The sequence below is a fragment of the Neoarius graeffei genome, chromosome 4 (assembly GCF_027579695.1).
Source record: "Neoarius graeffei isolate fNeoGra1 chromosome 4, fNeoGra1.pri, whole genome shotgun sequence".
In the NCBI taxonomy this organism is placed as follows: Eukaryota; Metazoa; Chordata; class Actinopteri; order Siluriformes; family Ariidae; genus Neoarius; species Neoarius graeffei.
This window is the reverse complement of record NC_083572.1, coordinates 66,636,577-66,658,135: the sequence shown is the minus strand read 5'-3', so window position 1 is coordinate 66,658,135 and position 21,559 is coordinate 66,636,577. Positions and strand designations below refer to the sequence as shown.

Here is a 21,559-nt window from a genome sequence, read left to right as displayed (position 1 = left end):
TTTTTTCAATAGCCGCATAAGAATATTAGAAAAGCTCCGAATGTAATTTTTCTAACATTTTTTTTAACTAGATTGTCACCTCAGCCTCATTAGAGTTTCTTTAACCTTGTATGGACTTCCTGTGGTTTGGGTGCGAAAACCCAGTTCTGCGCAAGCGCAGCACAATCGCACTAGAAAGCATGGTCAAGCTGCCAGTGTAGCTGCAGTCTTTTTAGTTGGGAATTACGAGTATTTCCTCGTGTTAATAATTCACCATGTCAAAACACGCGAAACTCTTTCTTTCGACGTGAAGAGAGGTAAGCAATTTATTATATATTTTTTTCCATCAAAGTTGCATTTTGTGGCTTCAAAGCTAAGTTTTAGTGTGCCGTTTCTAGAACACAGCATCAAGAAAACGTGGAAGAAACAGCAATAATGGAAGAGCCAGTTTCTAAGCTACCTAAAACTAGCAATGGCAACTATTTTTTGTTACATATTTTTCATAGTTCTATTCTAGTACTAAGTCAATTTTATTTTATGATAAAACAGACTCAAAACAAGATGCATCATCGCCTTCGGCAGACCAAGAAACACCGGCCTAAGCGGCAGTTGCCGGTGAGTGAGCTTGGTTTGCTTATGCTATGGTCGCTGTTGTTTGGTTTGATAGAATTAGCCCAAAACATTAGTACGGTCAGTAAGCTCAACCATTCTTTTTTTGTCGATGTAGGCGTTCTTGATTTGCCGGATAAAGCTGATTTGGCCAAATCATTGTCCGACATCTCAACAGCTCGCAACATGAAATGAAAGAAGGATGCAAAGACCACATTATTTTCTCAAATGTATTCAATGTATTTTTTTCATTTACAAACCTGCTGGTATGTACTCAGGCTGCCAGTCAGGCCCTGTCCACATGGCAACGGATTCAGGTGAATCTGATAAAATTGTTTATCGTTTCGGCCTGGAGTCCACACGGCACCGGCGTTTTGGGTGCCCCAAAACGATATTTTTTTGAGAACGGGTTCCAGAGTGGAAAAATCTGGCAACGGCGCCGTTGCGAAGTCGTCTGGATGAGTAGAACGGATTTGTTTACGATGACGTCATAACCACATGACTGTCAGTGCTTCACGCCAGGTAGAAGTGTAACGAACTCGATGCTACATTCCTCAAAAAGGGCGTAGAAGAACAAAGTAATCCATCAACGTGTAGCATTCAATTTATTCCGGACCATTAAAGAATTCTGGAGGATATCAGAATGTTGGCGTACCGGCTTCCATCTAACCCCATTCATTCCTCTTTCCGCGTCTTTCGTTTTACGCTACTGATTAATAATCAAAACTTTATGTGGCTGATGCTACAGAAGAAGGGGTTTATGCGCATGCGTCTACTTCTTCTATTGTTCTGGTGTCTCCGATGGGACCGTCTTACAGCGCACGTAGAGGTGTGGCATGTGTATTGCATCGTTTTCAGCAAGTGTTGCGTTGCCATATGTACCTGATATTTTACTGATCCGTTGCCCATGTGGACGTGATATTTAAAAAAAAATCTCGTTGCCGTTGTCGTGTGGATGTAGCCTCAGTGTGTGACCCCCCCTTTGAAAAATCCTAGCTACACCCCATCTGTGCTAAATAAATAATAAGAATAGAATAGTTTCAGTTCTCATAAGCTTCTCATACAAGCCATAGCCTGTGTGTAACTTAATACAGAGCCATTTATCACATGGGAAAAATGCTATCAGAAAATTCCAGTGTAGTTGTTAAGTGTTTGTGCTATTTGGTCCATTTACTACAGATGCTGGAACCATCTTGATGGAACTGCTTTGAAATTGTTAGTTCCTATTTGCTGATAGTACTATAATAATATATTTATTTTTTGAAGACATGTATTTTGCATGTTTTGTGACTGATCCATTAAACCCCAAACCCTACTCCATTTACCTGCCCCTCCCTAGTGTTGTTCAAAGTCTGATATTTTCAGGCATGTTTCTTCTGGCTCACTTTTCCAGCTCATTGAAAACTAACCTGGTCTAATTTGCCTTTCATCTGTTTTTGAGTTCTCAGAATTCACAAGCTCTTTATTGATTTGATTTCTTTTAATTTATTAACTTTGCCATAGCAATATAAACTGTTCATTCTTTATATAAATGATATGTGCAATGTATCAAAGATATTTTAGATGGTATTATTTGCAGATGACACAAATATGTTTTGTTCTGGAACAAATTTACATGAGTTAGAAAACAATCTCGTCAGAATTGTGCAGGTTAAAAAGTTGGTTTGATCTAAATAAATTATCATTAAATCTGTCGAAAACAAGAATCATGTTTTTTAATAATTATAAAATAAATAAGGCAATAAATGTACAGGTAGATGGTGTTGATCAGTAATGTCACTTGTAAAATATCTGCACACTCATACCGTCATTCTGTGCACACTGTATACTTTATATTTATTTATCTATTTCATACTTGACTTACCTGGATTACTTTGCACTATGCACCTATTGCACCAATTTTTTTTTTTGCATCTGTTTTGTACTATGAGAGCTAAGTGAAACCGGAGTCAAATTCCTTGTGTGTCCACATACCTGGCAATAAAAGTGTTTCTGATTTCTGATGGGTTTTTTTATACTGAAAGAGTTTCTAATAATACATTTCTTGGGGTAATAATAGATGATAGAATTACTTGGAAATCAAATACAAAATACATACTAATTAAACGATCAAGAAGCATATCTGTGTTGAGTATAGCATACTGATACAGTATATATCTCATCTCATTATCTCTATCCACTTTATCCTGTTCTACAGGGTCACAGGCAAGCTGGAGCCTATCCCAGCTGACTACAGGCGAAAGGCAGGGTACACCCTGGACAAGTCACCAGGTCATCACAGGGCTGACACATAGACACAGACAACCATTCACACTCACATTCACACCTACGGTCAATAGAGTCACCGGTTAACCTAACCTGCATGTCTTTGGACTGTGGGGGAAACCAGAGCACCCGGAGAAAACCCACGTGGACACGAGGAGAACATGCAAACTCCACACAGAAAGGCCCTCACCGGCCACGGGGCTTGAACCCAGGCCTTCTTGCTGTGAGGCGACAGCGCTAACCATTACACCACCGTGCCGCATATATATGCATAATTATGATATTGGTGTCTGTGTACGTATGGATGTGTATATGTCTGTACTGTATATATGTATTGTATGTGTGTATATATGCATAACATAAGTATCTGTGTATATGATTTGATTTGGTCATTGTCCAGTATATTGCCACGATGCATTGTCACTGGATTTTTTTTTTCACAAAACATCCAATTTTACCACAGTTCATTATAATTAGAAGTTTTTCAGTCCGAATTTTTAATGATTTTGGGCTTGCAAGTCATGTGATAACACTGTACAGTTACCTGATCCGTGTCCCATGCCCAGTTTGAGCCATGCATGCAGAGTGCCAATTGTGGAGGTGATGCGGTTCAGGTAGTTGTGATGCTGCCCAATCTGTACTACACATGCAAACTGTACAATGTAATATTATGTTATGTTTGGTATAGATATTTGGCATCGATTTTAAATTCAAGTCTAAGGTGATTGTGTTGTAAATCTAAAAGATAAAACGTGTCACCGTGTGCTTCTGTTCTGTGTGTTTTGTTTCATATATAATGCAGGTTATTGAAAGGAGGTGTGGTGCATATAAGGAAAGTTTTGATTATATAATGAAAAACACACAAGCCAAATTTCCAGAAAAGTTGAGGTATTTTCCAAAATGCAATAAAAACAGAAGTCTCTGATTTGTTAATTCATGTGAACCTTTATTTAACTGACAAAAGTACAAAGAAAAGATTTTCAATAGTTTTACTGACCGACTTAATTGTATTTTGTAAATTTAAATGAAGTTAGAATTTGATACCTGCAACACACTCAAAAAAAAGTTGAGACAGAGGCATTATTATAATTATATTACATTACCTTTCCTTTAATAACACTTTTTAATCATATGGGATCTGAAGATACTAATTCTTGCAGTTTTGCAATTGAAATTTTTGTCCATTTTTGCTTGATACAAGACTTCAGCTGCTCAACAGTCTGTGGTCACCGTTGTTTGATTCTCCCCTTCATGATGCATCATACGTTCTCAATAGGAGACATATCTGGACTGGCAGCACGTATGCCTAATAACAAAGCACCAGGTCCGGATGGCTTCCCTGCTGAGTTCTACAAACAATTTTGGTCCATTTTGGCTCCACTTTTTATCAGGATGATCAATGTATCAAAACAAAAAAAAAAAGACTTCCAGCTAGTATCACCACAGCTTCAATTTCACTTCTCCTTAAGCCCAATAAGGATCCAACAATGCCATCCAGCTACCAGCCAATCTCCCTACTCAATGTTGACAATAAAATAATCACCAAAACGTTAGCGCACGGATTAGAAGCGGTCTCCCCATCCATTATCCACCCAGATCAGATTGGCTTCATCAAAGGCAGAATTTCTTCCTCCAACACCCACAGATTGTTTAACATAATGCATCACTCCTCAACTTTACAAGAAAAAACCATTATAGCAACTCTTGATGTGGAAAAAGCTTTTGATAGGGTCAACTGGAATTTCCTGTTTTCCACATTAGGGCGGTTTGGTTTCGGGGAATCGTTCATTAATTGGATTAAGATTCTCTACACTTCACCCTCAGCCACAGTGATCACCAATGGACTAACATCACACAGTTTCACTCTGCACCGGGGAACTAGACAGGGATGCCCACTCTCCCCTTTATTATTTAACATCTTCATTGAACCTCTAGCTGCTGCCATCCGTCAGAACCCCCACATTAAGGGAGTTCAGACTCTAAATATGCATCATAAAATCAGCCTCTATGCCGACGATATCCTACTTTTTCTTCAAGACCCCACAGTATCAGTAAAAAAACCATTAAACTTATTGACACATTCTCTTTCTGAATACTCAATCAATTGGAATAAGTCTGCAATTCTTCCATTACACTCCAACAGCTGGGATGTGACAGCCCATTCATCACCTATCCCACTATGTACTAATTATATTACATATTTAGGGATAAAGGTTTCCCCCAGGCTGTCAGATTTATTTAGTCTAAATTTTACCCCCCTGCTCAATTCAATAGATGATGATCTTCAGCGATGGACAAACCTTCCACTATCCATCATGGGCAGGATATCAGTCGTCAAAATGTCAATATTACCCAAAATAAATTATTTATTCTCAATGATTCCGACACAGCCCTCCCCTTCCTGGTTTAAATCACTAGCCTCAACAATTATTAAATTCAACTGGAAAAATAAGACACCAAGAATCAAACTGACCACTCTACAAAAACCTAAAATACTCGGAGGACTAGAGGCTCCACACTTCCAACATTCTGCCCTGGCCAACCAGCTTCGTTACATATACAAATGGTTACATCCCACCCCCTCAGACAACACCTGGTTAGACATAGAACAAACCATTTGCAAGGATATTCAGATCTCAGACCTTCCTTTCTGTAGTCAGTCAGTTAAAAAACATCCATCCTTCAAAGCACGAACAATATCATCTAGTCTGACAGCTTGGTGGAAATTCTATCACGTCACTGATTCACCTGTAGCACCGTCAAATCGCACCCCAATTTGGAATAAGCCCGATTTCACTGTCAACAAAAAAACCACTCAATTTTCTCACATGGATAGGCAAGGGCATCACTCAACTTCATCACATTATTCAAGACAAAAATTTGGCTTCATCCCCTTGTTTGGTCCAGAAGTACGGCATTGAGAGTAAACACTTTTTAGAATACCTACAAATTAAATCATCTATCCAAGCTAAAATTAATATCCAGACAGCTAACCTAGACATCCCCTCACCAATCATGGAGTTGATCAACATTCCCTCCCCCCAAAAAATTATTTCCAAAATATACAAAATTATATCTCGTTTAGAAAAAACTTAAGCCTACCATATCACAAATGGGAATCAAATTTGTCCATTACTCCCGGTGCTGACTTCTGGACCCAAATCTGTAAAAACATCTACCTCATGACAAAAAAATAGCAATCTACAATTAATACAGTACAAGGTTCTTCACAGATTTCACTTCACTGCACAGAAACTATATAAAATGGGCTTTGACTCTGATTTGTGTTCTCACTGCATGCAAAATAACCCAGACACATACATTCATGCTGTCTGGCATTGCACTCCAATCAAAAGGTTTTGGATAAGTGTCACAGAATCACTCTCTACCATTCTTGGCTGTCACATCCCAGCAACCCCTTCCCTGTGTATACTTGGTGATACAACCGCAATCAATATAAGCACCTCATGCAATAAAATACTGCTAGTAGCGCTGACTATCGCCAAGAAAACAATCCTCATGAACTGGAACTCAAGGAATACTGTACACATCACTCATTGGAAAAATTTGTTATCGGATTATATATTGTGGCAGCGGGGGCGTGGTCAAGCATCGGTCTGTGACAGGAGGGTGGAGCCGGGGAAGGTGAGTGGCAGAATCGCTACACCTGACGGTAATTAACCTGTGTTTTGTGTGTGTTTTCCCAGTAAGCCGCTCACTATTTAAGAAGGCTGAGAGAGAGCAGAGGGAGCGCGACCCGGGATTGGAGGCTGAGTGTGTGTCTGTGTGCTTGCGATCGTACAACTGAAAAGTTGATTAATAAATACGCTGTCTCTACCTCCAAACGTTGTCCTGCCGTCCTCTGTGCTCCACCCACACATTGTCCGCGCTACATATATCATTGGACAATATATCCACTCCAAACTTAAACAACACTCAGGATACACCCTCCCCTTGGACACCCTTCATCACCTTCTTACAGTTATGACCTGACCCTCTGCGCCTGAGATCCAACTCACAACTTTACATCCACATGTAAATAGCTATATAAAAAATAGGGCGGCGGATGGTAGCTGGAACAATTATTTTTACTATTATTATTTTATATATATATATATATATATATATATATATATATATATATATATATATATATAAATAAAATCTCATTATCTCTAACCTATATAATCTCTCTTTCCCGCCTCCTTTTTTTTTTGGTTTAAATTATTTATTTATTTTCCCCCTCTCCTTTCCTCCTTTCTCTTTCTCTCTGCCTCTCTCTACTTCACTCATCCCTGTTCTGCCTGGGCCCCATGGGTGGCTTGGGCGCCCCGGTCCTGTCAGGTTGCCACGTGGGACTGGTGTTGGTCGGTGCTGTGGGGGTATTCGCGGGTTCTGGGCCCCCGCCGCGCACTCGCCCTTTGCGCACACACACATACCTCTTCCTGGCAATACGCAACATGCCTTATTCTCTTTTAAATGCACTACATATTAGTTTGCATACATCATACATCTACCAATAACAAGAACAACAAATAGACTAGGGCAAGCGAGGCGTGCATGCAGATGCCTCTTCAGGTGTTTCACTGCACGCCTCGCTTCTTTTAATGCTTACACAATTTAGAGGAGGCATATATACATGAGTATGCAGGGTTGTTATGGCGTGCAGGGCGAAATCTGGGCAGAGACTCACCCTGAGCGCGCACTTCTTTTAATGCAATACATTAGAGAAAGCCCACAATATAGCCATTTACATTCTTATATAGGACAAATACGGCATGTTGCGTGATGGTCTGGAGTTGAGGTGTGGTGGGTCGTGGGGCGGAAGTGCTGGAGGCCCTGGGCCAAGGGCTGTGGGCTGGTTAGCACGCAGGGCCTTCCCTCTGCCGTCTCATTGTAGTATATCTTGTGCGGGGGCGGGACGACACCGTGGTCATACTTGGGCATACCTGTCAACTTTGAGGTTTGAAAAAAAGGGATATTTCCCAGATTTTTAACTCAAAATAAGGGAAAATTTCGGAAAGTCATACCCTTCACCAAAAGTGGGTGTGTAGTTGAATGGGGGGCAATTTTCTCTCTCGTATTTGTGATTTCCTGTACTCTGGTGCATGTTGGTGATAGCCAAGACACAAACTCAATATGCTTATGGTTTATAGAGTGCATTTGTGAATAAACTATACATTTATTTTTATTTGCTTTCAGTGGTACAAGTTATTTCCCAAATTAAGGGCTAAAATACGTATCTTATGTTAAAATAAGAAAGGTCATTATATAACCAGTCAATAAATTCAATTCCATTGCAATTTATTATGGTTTTACCATAGTCATGGCCTCGGAACACTAGATAGATAGATAGATAGATAGATAGATAGATAGATAGATAGATAGAGTAATAAAGAGATAAAGAGTAAGATAAGATATTAAACCAAGAGTGATTTAAAATGGGTAAGTTTCAGATAGAAAATAAAATAAACAATGAGTGGATAAAACAGTTAATGCACCAATTAGTTTACACTAGGCTATTTATGAGGTCTTAGCCAGGACATACTTAATGTAAACATGTGTAGCTTACCTTTGATTATTTGGGAGGCTTTCGTTTTCCCCATAGAAAATTTCTTTGCGATGGAAGAGTCTGGGAACATTCCAGCCACGCACTTGTTGAAATTATCAAAGAAAGAGAGGCTAATGTTTTTCTTAGCTATTAGCATCGCCATCTTCACCTCAGACCTAATCAGTGTTGCCAGATACTGCTGACGTTTTCCAGCCCAAAATATGTTCAAAACCCGCCAAAATGCACTTGAAACCGCCCAACTTGGGCGGGAAACCGCCCAATCTGGCAACACTGGACCTAATCACTTGTTCAGCCTCGCCTCCGGACGGAGTTCTGTAATGACTGATGCCTGAGAGGGCGGGGACGTGAATTCATGGCCCGACTTCCTGCTGTAAACTCCTGTCAGAGGCGCATCATGAGTTCTGGACCTACCGACTTTTTTATATTGTGAAAATACAGGACTTTTATATATTGTGAAAATACAGGACTTTTATATAATGTGAAAATACGGGATATTTTCGGGAAAATAAAAAAAACAGGAAGACAGCGGGAAATAAGTCAAAATAAGGGATTTCCCGGGAAAAACGGGAGGGTTGACAGGTATGTACTTGGGTGCCCAGGCAATCCTTATAATCAGTCAGTTAATCAAATTTTTTCTTATTCTTATCCCTATTCTTATTTATCTTATTATTATCCTACATAAAGATAATATTACTCATTTCCTTTGTAACCCTCCTTCTCTGCGATCTAGCCTCCATCTCCCCGGTCCAACAGTAAGTCAGTACTACTCCTTATATACACGCACACACACACACACACACACACACGGACATCTCCATATACACATTATTCCTCACTTTTAATTTTGGTTTTTCACTCAACTTTAAATTCGGTGTTGTGTTTGAATTCTGTTTTTTGTGTAGTTGTATTGTCATTGTTCTGTATAACTGTATTGTATATGAATAAAAAAATAAAAATATATGCATAACATAAGTATCTGTATATATGATTTGATTTGGTCGATATTATACCATGTTGGTATGTCTTGGTAAGTTGGTATGTTTTCTTTTTTGTTTGTTGCTTTTGTTTTCTTTTGTATATATATATAGTTTATTATGGCAGAAAGTGACGTTTGATTAGCAGTGGTATAGAGGGTTAGGATTTGATAGGTTATTTACTTCTTCCTAATCCTTTCCGAACATTATTATGTTACTGCCTTGTGGCTACGCTATTCTCTTTGTTTATGACAATGTTCTGATTACTGCATTTTTAAATTTTTATTTTTGTTTTTTTGTTTTTATATCTTCTTTACCATTCGGAATAAAGCAATCAATCAATCAGTCAATCAATCAATACATATATAATGTCAAGTCAAGTTTGTTTGTATAGCGCTTTTAACAATAGACATTGTCCCAAAGCAGCTTTACAGAATCTGAATGACCCAAGACATGAGCCAATTTTATCCTTAATCTATCCCCAATGAGCACGCCTGTGGTGACAGTGGCAAGGAAAAACTCCCCCAGACGACACGGGGAAGAAACCTCGAGAGGAACCAGACTCAAAAGGGAACCCATCATTTGGGCAAATCCAAATGAAAAATCAGAGGAATTTACAAACGTTTTACGAAGTGATCGCTGCAGTTTTTCGACTCAGTTTCCTTCCATGCAGCAAAAAAAAGCAAATACGTGTATATATATATATATATATATATATATATATATACACACACATACATTATGGCTGGGAAACCACTACAGCTTGCGCCAATTACAATGGCCCCATTGTACCAAATCTGCATGTCTTTGGACTGTGGGGGAAACTGGAGCACCCAGAGGAAACCCACACAGACACGGGGGGAACATGCAAACTCCACACAGAAAGGCCTCTGTCGGCCGCGAAGTTCAAACCCGGAACCTTCTTGCTGTGAGGTGACAGTGATAACCACTACACCACCATGCCACCACTTTCCTGATTGTTAACCCTGACTGGCTTTATTCCCCCCTTTATACATATCAAAATACAGCAAAACAAGAATTTATTTCTATTTTTTTTAAAGGTGTTGACTGCAAAGTTGAATTCTGGGCAAAATGTTCTATGGCTATAGCTGTTGGAGCTTTGAGTTGTTGCGATGCTGCACACACCGTGTACCCTATGTGTCACCGTTTTGCTGAGATAAAATGCATCCTGCATTTTACGATTCCGAAAATTGCAGAAGCAAGCGAGCAGCAATATCACATGACCACCATGGGGCGTGTGTTTCACCTACTTTTAACCAAAACAAGTCAACATAGGCAAACATGGCAGACTCTGCTCTCCCATCAGCTAAAAGCCAGCGGAAAAGAAAAGGAAAGCCTGTCTAGCGAGTGCAACTGCAAGATTGCAAGGTTAGATGACATGTCATTTTCCTGGACAGATAACTAAATCATTCTCGCTAGCGCTTAGCTATCAGCCTTAGAATGCATGGGCTTGACTCCATGGTAGCGAGTATGGAGTTATAAGGGCCTTTGACATGACGTCATTGGAACTGCGGATTTGTTTATCCTGCCAGGCTTTGTGTGTCATGCTAGACCAAGGCCCTGACTTGTTTATTACTATTATAAGTCCATATTTGAGCTTATCTTTGTCATAATAAGGTATTTTTCTTTATCGGGAATTTCCCATAACATTCCAGCATGAAACCTACCTCAAAATATTGGTAGGCAACTTTCATAAGCCTTTAGCATCTTCAGTGTATATAGAAGTCCCAAATATTAAGTAGTTCAGGGTGTTGTAGTATTCCAAATCCGGTAGCTGGTTTGCCATACACTTTTCAAGTGGAATAAATACATTTGTGGGTAAATTTAAGAAGAGAGAGAGAGAAAGCAAAATAAATAAATAAATAAATAAATAAGTTTGTGGGTAAATAATAAAGGATCTGAGATGCGTTCATGTTTCAGCTTTTGGATGTAATATGATCTGCTGGTATAATTTTAATTTTTAATTGTCATGATGTTTTCCATGCATCGCTGTCTTGCTGTGACAGAGTTCCATAGTAATGTTAATTAGTTGAAGCTCCTCGCGTTCGGCTATTTCTGTAGGGCCATACTATTTCCCTCAAGAGGTAGGAAAACAGTCCCAAAATGATGAAAAGCAACCCTCAGCACATCTAAATGATCACATCTCGTCTGCATGATATTGTTCTTGCGAGACACAGGAAAATGCCAGATGACTTTGCAGTCAGTATCTTTAATTTTTCCTGATATTAACATAATACATTCAAAGGCCAGACTATTACACAGATGAGTGAAATATGGAGATTGGAATGGAATTGTTTAAAATACAAAATACATACAGACTGAGAAAAATGACTTAATACATGGAATACATTTCATTTTTCATTCGTTTTCATTATAAACAAAAAACCGTTAAAGTTCTTTAAAGGTTTTTTTTGTACCAATCAATATTGTTCCCGCTCTCTCTCTTACACACGCGCACAGGTTTGTTTGTTTTTTCTGTGAGTAAAACATACTCATGCATGGATGTTTAAAAATGTGCAAGATTTATTAGGGGCAGGTGTAATTCAGCTGTGTAGCAGTGCAGTGGCTATCCATCCATCCATTATCTGTAGCCGCTTATCCTGTTCTACAGGGTCGCTGGCAAGCTGGAGCCTATCCCAGCTGACTATGGGCGAGAGGTGGGGTACACCCTGGACAAGTCACCAGATCATCACAGGGCTGACACATATGGCCCTTTTCCACTACCCTTTTTCAGCTCACTTCAGCTCGCTTCAGCTCACTTCAGCCCGACACGGCTCGCGTTTCAACTACCAAAAACCAGCACGATTCAGCTCGTTTCAGCCCTGCTTAGCCCCTAAAACTCGCACCGTTTTGGAGTGGGGCTGAAGCGAGCCAAACCGTGCCGAGTGAGGTTGGGGGCGTGAGCAGACACTCCCCTGTGCACTGATTGGTGAGGAGGAGTGTCCTCACATGCCCACACACCCCCCGCGAGCGCGCTGGGATCTGTAAACACCGCAAACCCGGAAGAAGAAGAATTACGAATTACGAGAATTTCTGAAGCCTTATGCGCCTCGCCTCATCTATACGCTCTTGCCAGTATCTGTTGGCGTTGTCGGTGACAACAAGCCACAGCACCAAGACCAGCAACACTAACGACTCCATGTCCTCCATGTTTATTGTTTACTATTCGGGTCGTGAGACTACCGCTGAAAAGACTACTAGGATACTGTACATGGCTCTTCCTGTCACCGTTGCAACCTCTGAGCGCTCATTCGTATGCCCTTCAAATAATGTGCGCAGTATAGGCTATTGATGTTTTATTATGAGCCATGTACAGTATCCTAATGATTTTTGTTTCTGAGTTACATGTTCGTTTGAAGGACTTCGTTTTTGTAGCCTAGTACAGTGACATACAGAGCATCGTGGACGAGTTCGCGGAGCGCAAGGCTCGTCGTATGCCCTTCAAATAATGCGCGCAGTAGGCTATTGATGTTTTATTATGAGCCATGTACAGTATGTCGCCTAATGTTTTTTTGTTTGAGTTACATGTTCGTTTGAAGGACTTAATGTACAAAATAACATAGTTGCACCCCGTAGTGTTGAAATTGGTAAACACAGTGCATTCAGTGAGGTTTGCACCGCCCTCCTTTTATTTCTGACTCTTCCTGTCACCGTTGCAACCTCTGAGCGCTCATTCGTATGCCCTTCAAATAATGTGCGCAGTATAGGCTATTGATGTTTTATTATGAGCCATGTACAGTATCCTAATGTTTTTTGTGTCTGAGTTACATGTTCGTTTGAAGGACTTCGTTTTTGTAGCCTAAAATGATGTTTTGATAAGCTTTAATAAAGGGCCCGGTCATTTGCCCCGCCCCCGGCCCGGCTCTGACTTGTTCCGCCACTGTCACTGATGTCACTGTTTGCGCTGCTTAACGACATCACGTGACGTCCACCCACTTTCGCTAACTCCACCCAATGTGTCCACCCACTTCCAGCCAGCACGGTTCAGCGCGGTTGTAGTCGAAATGCAACTCCAACAGCCCCGCTCAGCTCGACTCAGCTCGATTCAGCACGGCACGGCTCAGCCGCGTTTGTAGTGGAAAAGCGGCAATAGAGACAAACAACCATTCACACTCACATTCACACCTACGGTCAATTTAGAGTCACCAGTTAACCTAACCTGCATGTCTTTGGACTGTGGGCGAAACCGGAGCACCCGGAGGAAACCCACGGGAACACGGGGAGAACATGCAAACTCCACACAGAAAGGCCCTCGCCAGCCACGGGGCTCGAACCCAGGACCTTTTTGCTGTGAGGCGACAGTGCTAACCACTACGCCACTGTGCCACCCCATGCAGTGGCTACTAGCAGATAAATAAGTTTTGCAAAAGTTGTGTACAAATCTTTACTTCCATGTTTTATTGAATGAAGTACATTAGATTCTTTGTGAAGGTGTCTTAGTATGGCCTTATGGCAGAAGTGGCACTTTATATGGACTATTGTATTGTCCAGTATATTGCCACGATGCATTGTCACTGGATTTTTTTTTTCACAAAACATCCAATTTTACCACAGTTCATTATAATTAGAAGTTTTTCAGTCTGAATTTTTAATGATTTTGGGCTTGCAAGTCATGTGATAACACTGTACCTGATCCGTGTCCCATGCCCAGTTTGAGCCATGCATGCAGAGTGCCAATTGTGGAGGTGATGCGGATCAGGTAGTTGTGATGCTGCCCAATCTGTACTACACATGCAAACTGTACAATGTAATATTATGTTATGTTTGGTATAGATATTTGGCATCGATTTTAAATTCAAGTCTAAGGTGATTGTGTTGTAAATCTAAAAGATAAAACGTGTCACCGTGTGCTTCTGTTCTGTATGTTTTATTTCGTATATAATGCAAGTTATTGAAAGGAGGTGTGGTGCATATAAAGAAAGTTTTGATTATATAATGAAACACACAAGCCAAATTTCCAGAAAAGTTGAGGTATTTTCCAAAATGCAATAAAAACAAAAGTCTCTGATTTGTTAATTCATGTGAACCTTTATTTAACTGACAAAAGTACAAAGAAAAGATTTTCAATAGTTTTACTGACCGACTTAATTGTATTTTGTAAATTTAAATGAAGTTAGAATTTGATACCTGCAACACACTCAAAAAAAAGTTGGGACAGAGGCATTATTATAATTGTATTACATCACCTTTCCTTTAATAACACTTTTTTAATCATATGGGATCTGAGGATACTAATTCTTGCAGTTTTGCAATTGGAATTTTTGTCCATTCTTGCTTGATACAAGACTTCAGCTGCTCAACAGTCTGTGGTCGCCGTTGTTTGATTCTCCTCTTCATGATGCACCATACGTTCTCAATAGGAGACAGATCTGGACTGGCAGCAGGCCAGTTAAACACATGCACACTGTTGTAGCCCATGCAGAATGAGGCCTGGCATTGTCCTGCTCAAATAAGCATGGACTTCCAGGGAAGAGACGTCACCTTGGTGGCAACATATGTCTCTCCAAAATCCCAATATATGCTTCCACATCATTGGTATCTTCACACACATGCAACTTGCCCATACCATGTGCACTGATGCCCCCATACCATCACAGATGCTGGCTTTTGCACTTCTTTCTGATAACAAACTGGAAGGTCATGTTCACCTTTGGCACTGAGAACTCAACATCTGGTTTTCCCAAAAACAAGCTGAAATGTGGACTCATCTGACCACAGCACATGTTTCCACTGTGTTTTGGTTCATCTGAGATGAGTTCGGGCCCAGAGAAATTGGCTGCATTTCTGCATAGAATTGATGAATGGCTTCCTCCTTGCATAATACAGTTTCAGGTTGAATTTCTGCATGTGGACTGTGTTAAGTGACAACTGTTTTCCGAAGTACTCCTGAGCCCATGTGGCTACATTTGTCACATTAGCATAATGGTTTCTCAGGCAGTGCTGCCTGAGGGCTCGAAGGTCACACACATTCAACATTGGTTTCCAATCTTGCCCTTTACACAATGAGATGTTTCTGAATTCCCTGAATCTTTTCACAAAATTATGTACTTTAGATTCTGAAGACCTAAATTCTCTGCAATCTTGGCTTGAGAAATGTTCTTTTTGAAGTGACTAACAATTCTCTCATGAATTTTGGCACAAAGGGGCGAGCTATGACCCATTTTTGCTTGCAAAGACTGAGCCTTTGGTGCTGCTCCTTTTATACCCAATCGTGTTACCAATTAACCTGCTTATTGTGGAATCTTCCAAAATGGAGTTACTTGAATATCCTATAAACTTTTCAGTCTTATTTTGCTTCTGTCCCAACTTTTTTTGAGTGTGTTGCAGGCATTAGAGTCTAACTTTGTTTATATTTACAAAATACAATTAAGTCGGTCAGTAAAACTATTGAAAATCTTTTTTTGTACTTTTGTCAGTTAAATAAAGGTTCACATGAATTAACAAATCACAGGCTTTTGTTTTTATTGCATTTTGGAAAATTTCTCAACTTTTCTGGAAATGAGGTTTATACAAGTTGTGGATATATTTTCTTCACCTCTTTTGTTTCACTGATTTCAGCTTGCACTTTCAAGTATAATAAAGCTTACATTCAATTAAAACTATAACATCTACCACTGTCATTATGTCATATGAAGTAACTACCAAAGTGTGAAATAGTACCAGTGCATCAAACATAATCTAACAGTAATTATTCTATCCACATTCACTGGATATGAGCAATCATGCGCTCTGATTGGCTACTCTACTACGAGGCTATCAGCTCATATACCATGAGTAGAGAACAAAAAAATGGCAGCGCATGTTGCTGAACCAACCGAGGATGAAATAAAAACTCTACTGGAAAACAAAACCCCAAAAAATAAAAAAAGCAACAAAATATGGAATAAAAGTATTTGATATAAGAACATATCTTTTTTTGTATTTTTCAAGAATTATTATTATAGCATTTTTCACAAATTGCTCCTGTCATTTCACACGCCTCGTCAGCTATCAGCTCATGTACGACTCGATTTCATGGAATAACTGTCAATTATACAGTGTTTAATATGGCTATGTCAAATCTCTGAATCAGCTCTGTTGTTCCCTTATTTTTCATCTTAAAAATCTTCTTACCGCTAATATTTCAACGGGTTCATTTTTAGACATGTAGTCAATATGTTTGAATTCGCATGCACATTTGGAGAGGAGAGAGTGAGACAATACGTTTATAGGTATGGCTAGTTTGTGGGGAGCGATAACTGGAAAGTCTTATGAATGTGGGCATAGCATTTAAAAACAATATGTATTTGTATAAAGTAAAATCGGCGGCACGGTGGTGTAGTGATTAGCGCTGTCGCCTCACAGCAAGAAGGTCCGGGTTCGAGCCCCGTGGCCGGTGGGGGCCTTTCTGTGCAGAGTTTGCATGTTCTCCCCGTGTCCATGTGGGTTTCCTCCGGGTGCTCCGGTTTCCCCCACAGTCCAAAAACATGCAGGTTAGGTTAACTGGTGACTCTAAATTGACCGTAGGTGTGACTGTGAGTGTGAATGGTTGTCTGTGTGTCAGCCCTGTGATGACCTGGCGACTTGTCCAGGGTGTACCCCGCCTTTCGCCCGTAGTCAGCTGGGATAGGCTCCAGCTTGCCTGCGACCCTGTAGAATAGGATAAAGCGGCTAGAGATAATGAGATGAGATGAGATAAAGTAAAATCTAAAGTAAATCACACAAATCTTTTAACAGAATTAAGCAGTTTATTAAGAAAGGTTGTTATTTTCATTGCTGCTGTGTTAGCCCACTGCATTAGACATGATGAGTAATGGAAATTAGACGTGTTTAGAAGATGTTATAAATGGCACTTCATCCTGATCATTCTGTCAGAAGATTAAAAACAACAACAAAATTTTGCAGTGAAATGTGTACATGTCTAACATTTGTGCTGCAGTAAACTGATTGACCTGCTTTCTCTTGTGTCATAGGTAAACTCTGATTATATCTCAGTACAGACCATGAGTTAACCTGTACCTTTTTGGAATCATGTGTGGAACCCTTTATTACAAACATTTATAAGGTACTAGGAGAAATATTTTAGATTGGGATATAAAAATATGAAAGTTGTTCGGCACCATGGATTGATGAGATGAATGTGTTTGAGGATTGACCCACAGCGTAAAAGACTTGGAAAATACCTGCTTTACTGTACTGTGTTACCATGTGAATTGCAAGTCTAATTGTGCTCACGGAGAAGAGGATGTGGTTATTAGAGCCACATTTCCCTGCCTGATTTGTGCTGTGCAAGTGTGTTGCAAATCGGGTAGGGGATACAGATCAGGTTGCAGAGGAGCTCATGATACCATCATAACTTGGCTGAAAATTTTAATTGGTGAATTCTAGTACAATCGCTGGTTTGGTGAGGAAAAAAGGAAATCTTCTTTAATCGGTATCTTATTATTTAGAAATTAGAAGGCACGAAAATAAATACACATTGGGCAATATAGGAAGAGCAAACAATTTCTTTGAGCTATAGACCCCTGAGTAAGACACAACACTCTGTAAGTTGCGCCTCGTAGCTGCAGAAACAAAACAGGAGTCTTCAGTGATTCTGAAGAGCAGAGCCAGAATTGTATTGCGCTATTGGGTGTCAGAATTAGAAAAGTGTTCTTAAACAGCTTTATTTTTACTTCATACTGTAGAATTGTACACCTTTCCAAGTCACAAGAAGACATTTGTGTTTACAGGCAATTATCAAGGATAATTGGTTCAAGGAGCTCATTAAAAATGCATTATCTTTGCAGTGCCCAATTCATCTGATCTAAGTAGCTAACTACGGTATCAGATCTTTGCATGAAAAAAAAAACAAGCTTGGCTTACTAGTTAACTACTATTTCAAGAAACTTAAAGTTAGCTTAAGGATACAAGGATAACTTATTTAAATTTACTTAGCTTTTATTCAGTTCACCTTTTTTAACTTTATTAAGTACCTGGGCTTTCAGTGCAATGACAATCCTTGATATTATAATCATAAAACTTTTATGTCTTGGTTGTGTCCACAAACAACAAAACTGTACTCACCAAGAGACTTGATGAGCAAAGTCATATTTACCACACCTTTAATCAAGGCATCATCCTAGTCAATAGATGTGCCTTTATATAAATTTACCAACATTTCATGTGATTTCAAATGTCTATGCACAAAATTAAGCGTATGCATGATTGATAAATTGGAGCCCATGGCCATTCTTACACTGTTTACCATTGTCTTATAATAATTACTGAAATATTCTTTTTTGACACAAAATATTAATATGTGAACCCAATGTGCTAGTTACATATTCTGAATTTGTGAGACAGGGATCACTGATCTTATCTGCTGAAACATTTCAACCAGATACAAACGCATGATTAAACACATGGATTCAGTGTTAGAGATTTAGCATATGCAAAGATGTGATGCTGGTTATATACCAGAACTTTTGCTTTTCACCATTTCTCTTTGAACATATTAGAATATAACTGTTTTGGCTTGATGAACATGATACAATCTTACAAACAAACAGGAAATCAGGTTGAGTTTGCTTGTTAATCTCTCAACTTTTCTTCAAAACCTGTTTTGGATATCTTCAGTAAAATGTGCATGAACCTTTATCTGCTGAAATCATGTCCAAAAAAAATGGAAGAATAAAAAGTTTGCCGTTCTTACATTTCCAGTAGAGTTCATCAGGTAGCAAGTGATAACTTTTAATTTTGGTTTGCGTTCAGACATATACAGTTCCTGTGCCAATTACATCTGCAGAAAATTATCAGTACTTTTCACTCCCTTTTGCAATACTGCACATACATTTTTAACAGGAAACCATTAATCAGCTCATACAGAAAAGGAAAAACAAAATTCATACAGGAACCAGAATGCAACTGTAACACTGGATAAGCTAATGATCTGGATAACAAATAGAGTAAAAAAAAAAAAGAGCATTGCAAATGAATAAGCAGAAACTGCAAGGTTCTAAAAATAATTTTTAAAACAATAATAAATATGTTGTACAACTTTGCAATCACACTCTCCAGGGTAAGGCTATCTGTGGTGACTGAGAGCATCCTCCTGTAATATGGACAGAATAAGCACCAGCATGTACTTTTACAAAGTAAAATGGAACGTTTCATAATGCTCCGTGGCCGAAATAATATTATATTCAAACTTCAGTTGATTTTCCCATGTGATTACTCCCTTGAACCTGCATTGTGAAGAAAAAAAAGTGAATAATTTTCATGTTAAATAAATATAGACTCAATCTACAATTAACTTTTTTTTCACCTTGAGTGGTTGGTCACTCTTTTGGTATGGTGGTTTAGATGATTTGTCTTTGTGCTGCTGGTAATCCTCAATTTTGTGGGGCCATGATTTCCCCAGACCAGTGTCAGACACCTCTAAGGAGTGTACCTCATGTTCTCCGCCAATCACTGACTGGAAACTGTAGCCAGAGCTGCTGAAGCCACTAACACTCTCGCCTGAAGATTCTGAACTGTCAGCTGGAACAAGATGGATAAAAATGGCACTGAACTGAAAACCTAGATTTGTCCAGTGTACAGGTATTCTGACTCGAGTAAGAATGTTTTTTATGTATTTTAGGATAAATCATGATAGATATGTGGCCAGAGAGCATATTTTGTTTTATAAATGCCTTACCAAGCTGATTTTGCTTGACAGTTTCCTGGTCTAAATCATGCTCTCCTGGATTAGAGAATCTTCCAGGGTCAGGCACAGAAATAACTCTTCTACTAACACCAATGTGGTTCCCGACAGGTGAGACAGATCCTCTCCCTGAGGAAGAGGAGGAAGATGAGTGGCTGCAAGATGACACGTAGCTGGCCGAACCAGTAGAATTTGGCCTCTGGACAAGAAATCTTCGTTCAGTGTCAGGCATCCCAGAGAAAACAGGTGCCTTACAGTCTGAGAACATTAAATAAATCCACAAACAAAAAGATAATAGATGAATTACAGCATATTATAATATATTATTTTAATTTTACTAAAATATTAACAGAATTATTCCGCCATATTATTTTATTTGGATGTGTTACCATAGTGTGTACTGTAAGTAATCCTTCAAGTTATCATCCATTATGTTACATATCATTGTTCATACATAAGGGATATGCTACTCTTCACCTCGTCCTGTTAGAGCACAGTTAATGGCACGGTCGCAGATGGCAGCTTCACTGGGCTTAATGTCCATAAAAGGCTTGCATCCAATTCCCATGAAGACCCTCTCTTGCATACGAATCTCTGTGTGAAGCATCCCATGAAACAGCCATTAGGTAGCTACAGAGTATGTTATATGTCAATGCAAATGTATCCAGAGGTGGACAAAGTACCCAACTTTATTACTTAAGTCAAATGTTACTCCGATAGAAGTGAAAGTTGTCCAGTCAAATTTTTACTTAAGTTAAAGTACTGAAGTACTTGCTTTTAAAATTACTTAAGTATTAAAAGAACATTTTCTGTCAACGCATCATTGTATTATTGCCACAACACTTACAAAATCTAATGCCTCTGAAGCAACTTACTGGTTTTACAAAATATGAATGCATGCTGTGCCATCATGATGGTTTAACATTAAGCTACGGTAGCTAGTCAGTGATGCTCCACCTGACATGCTACCAAACTCTTTTCAGACTCGAAATCATATTTGGTAGCTAACGCTACTAGAAAAGAAAGATTTCTACATTCTGTTGTTTATTTGGCAAGATTATGCTAAAATGTTTCTGAAAGGACTTCAGATAAGTTAACATTATTCATGTTGCGTAACTCTGTTTTTACACGCAGTGTCCAAGTTAACTAGCTACGTGTTAACTTTAGCCGTGGACAAAGCGATGGCAACTTGGCGGGCAAATCCATAGAAAGTCGTTTGACTAACCAGACTGCATAGCTATTGTAATGTTATTGCAAGCTCTAAAAGCGTAGACAACTTCATTTCAAGCTTTCTCTTGGAATAAAACATCTATATACCTCAATATGCTTCCACAGGTTGGACGGCGAGTTTTTGTAGGCTGTGATGTGGTTCATTTTAGGCAAACAAAGCAAACATTTAAAATGAAACGAATCTTTAATCCTTTCAGAAAACTGAAACATGGGTTCATGGGCCATGAGTGTGTGCATTCCCCAGAA

The 21,559-nt window shown here is 39.3% G+C and overlaps 1 protein-coding gene across 3 annotated transcripts in view; it reads right to left on the bottom strand.

Moving 5' to 3' along the window:
- Window positions 1-18,318: 18,318 nt before the first annotated feature.
- Window positions 18,319-21,559, bottom strand: part of quo (quattro) — a 70,121-nt gene continuing 66,880 nt past the window's right edge. For 2 of the 3 annotated variants that reach the window (XM_060919504.1, XM_060919506.1), the window contains exons 20-23: window positions 20,561-20,677; window positions 20,078-20,341; window positions 19,706-19,920; window positions 18,319-19,625 (exon numbers count right to left, since the gene is read on the bottom strand). In XM_060919504.1, the coding sequence (XP_060775487.1) occupies window positions 19,584-19,625; window positions 19,706-19,920; window positions 20,078-20,341; window positions 20,561-20,677 (638 nt within the window). In that variant the 3' untranslated portion in view covers window positions 18,319-19,583. The remainder of the gene's footprint in view (window positions 19,626-19,705; window positions 19,921-20,077; window positions 20,342-20,560; window positions 20,678-21,559) is intronic. The other variant, XM_060919505.1, reaches the window with a different exon arrangement.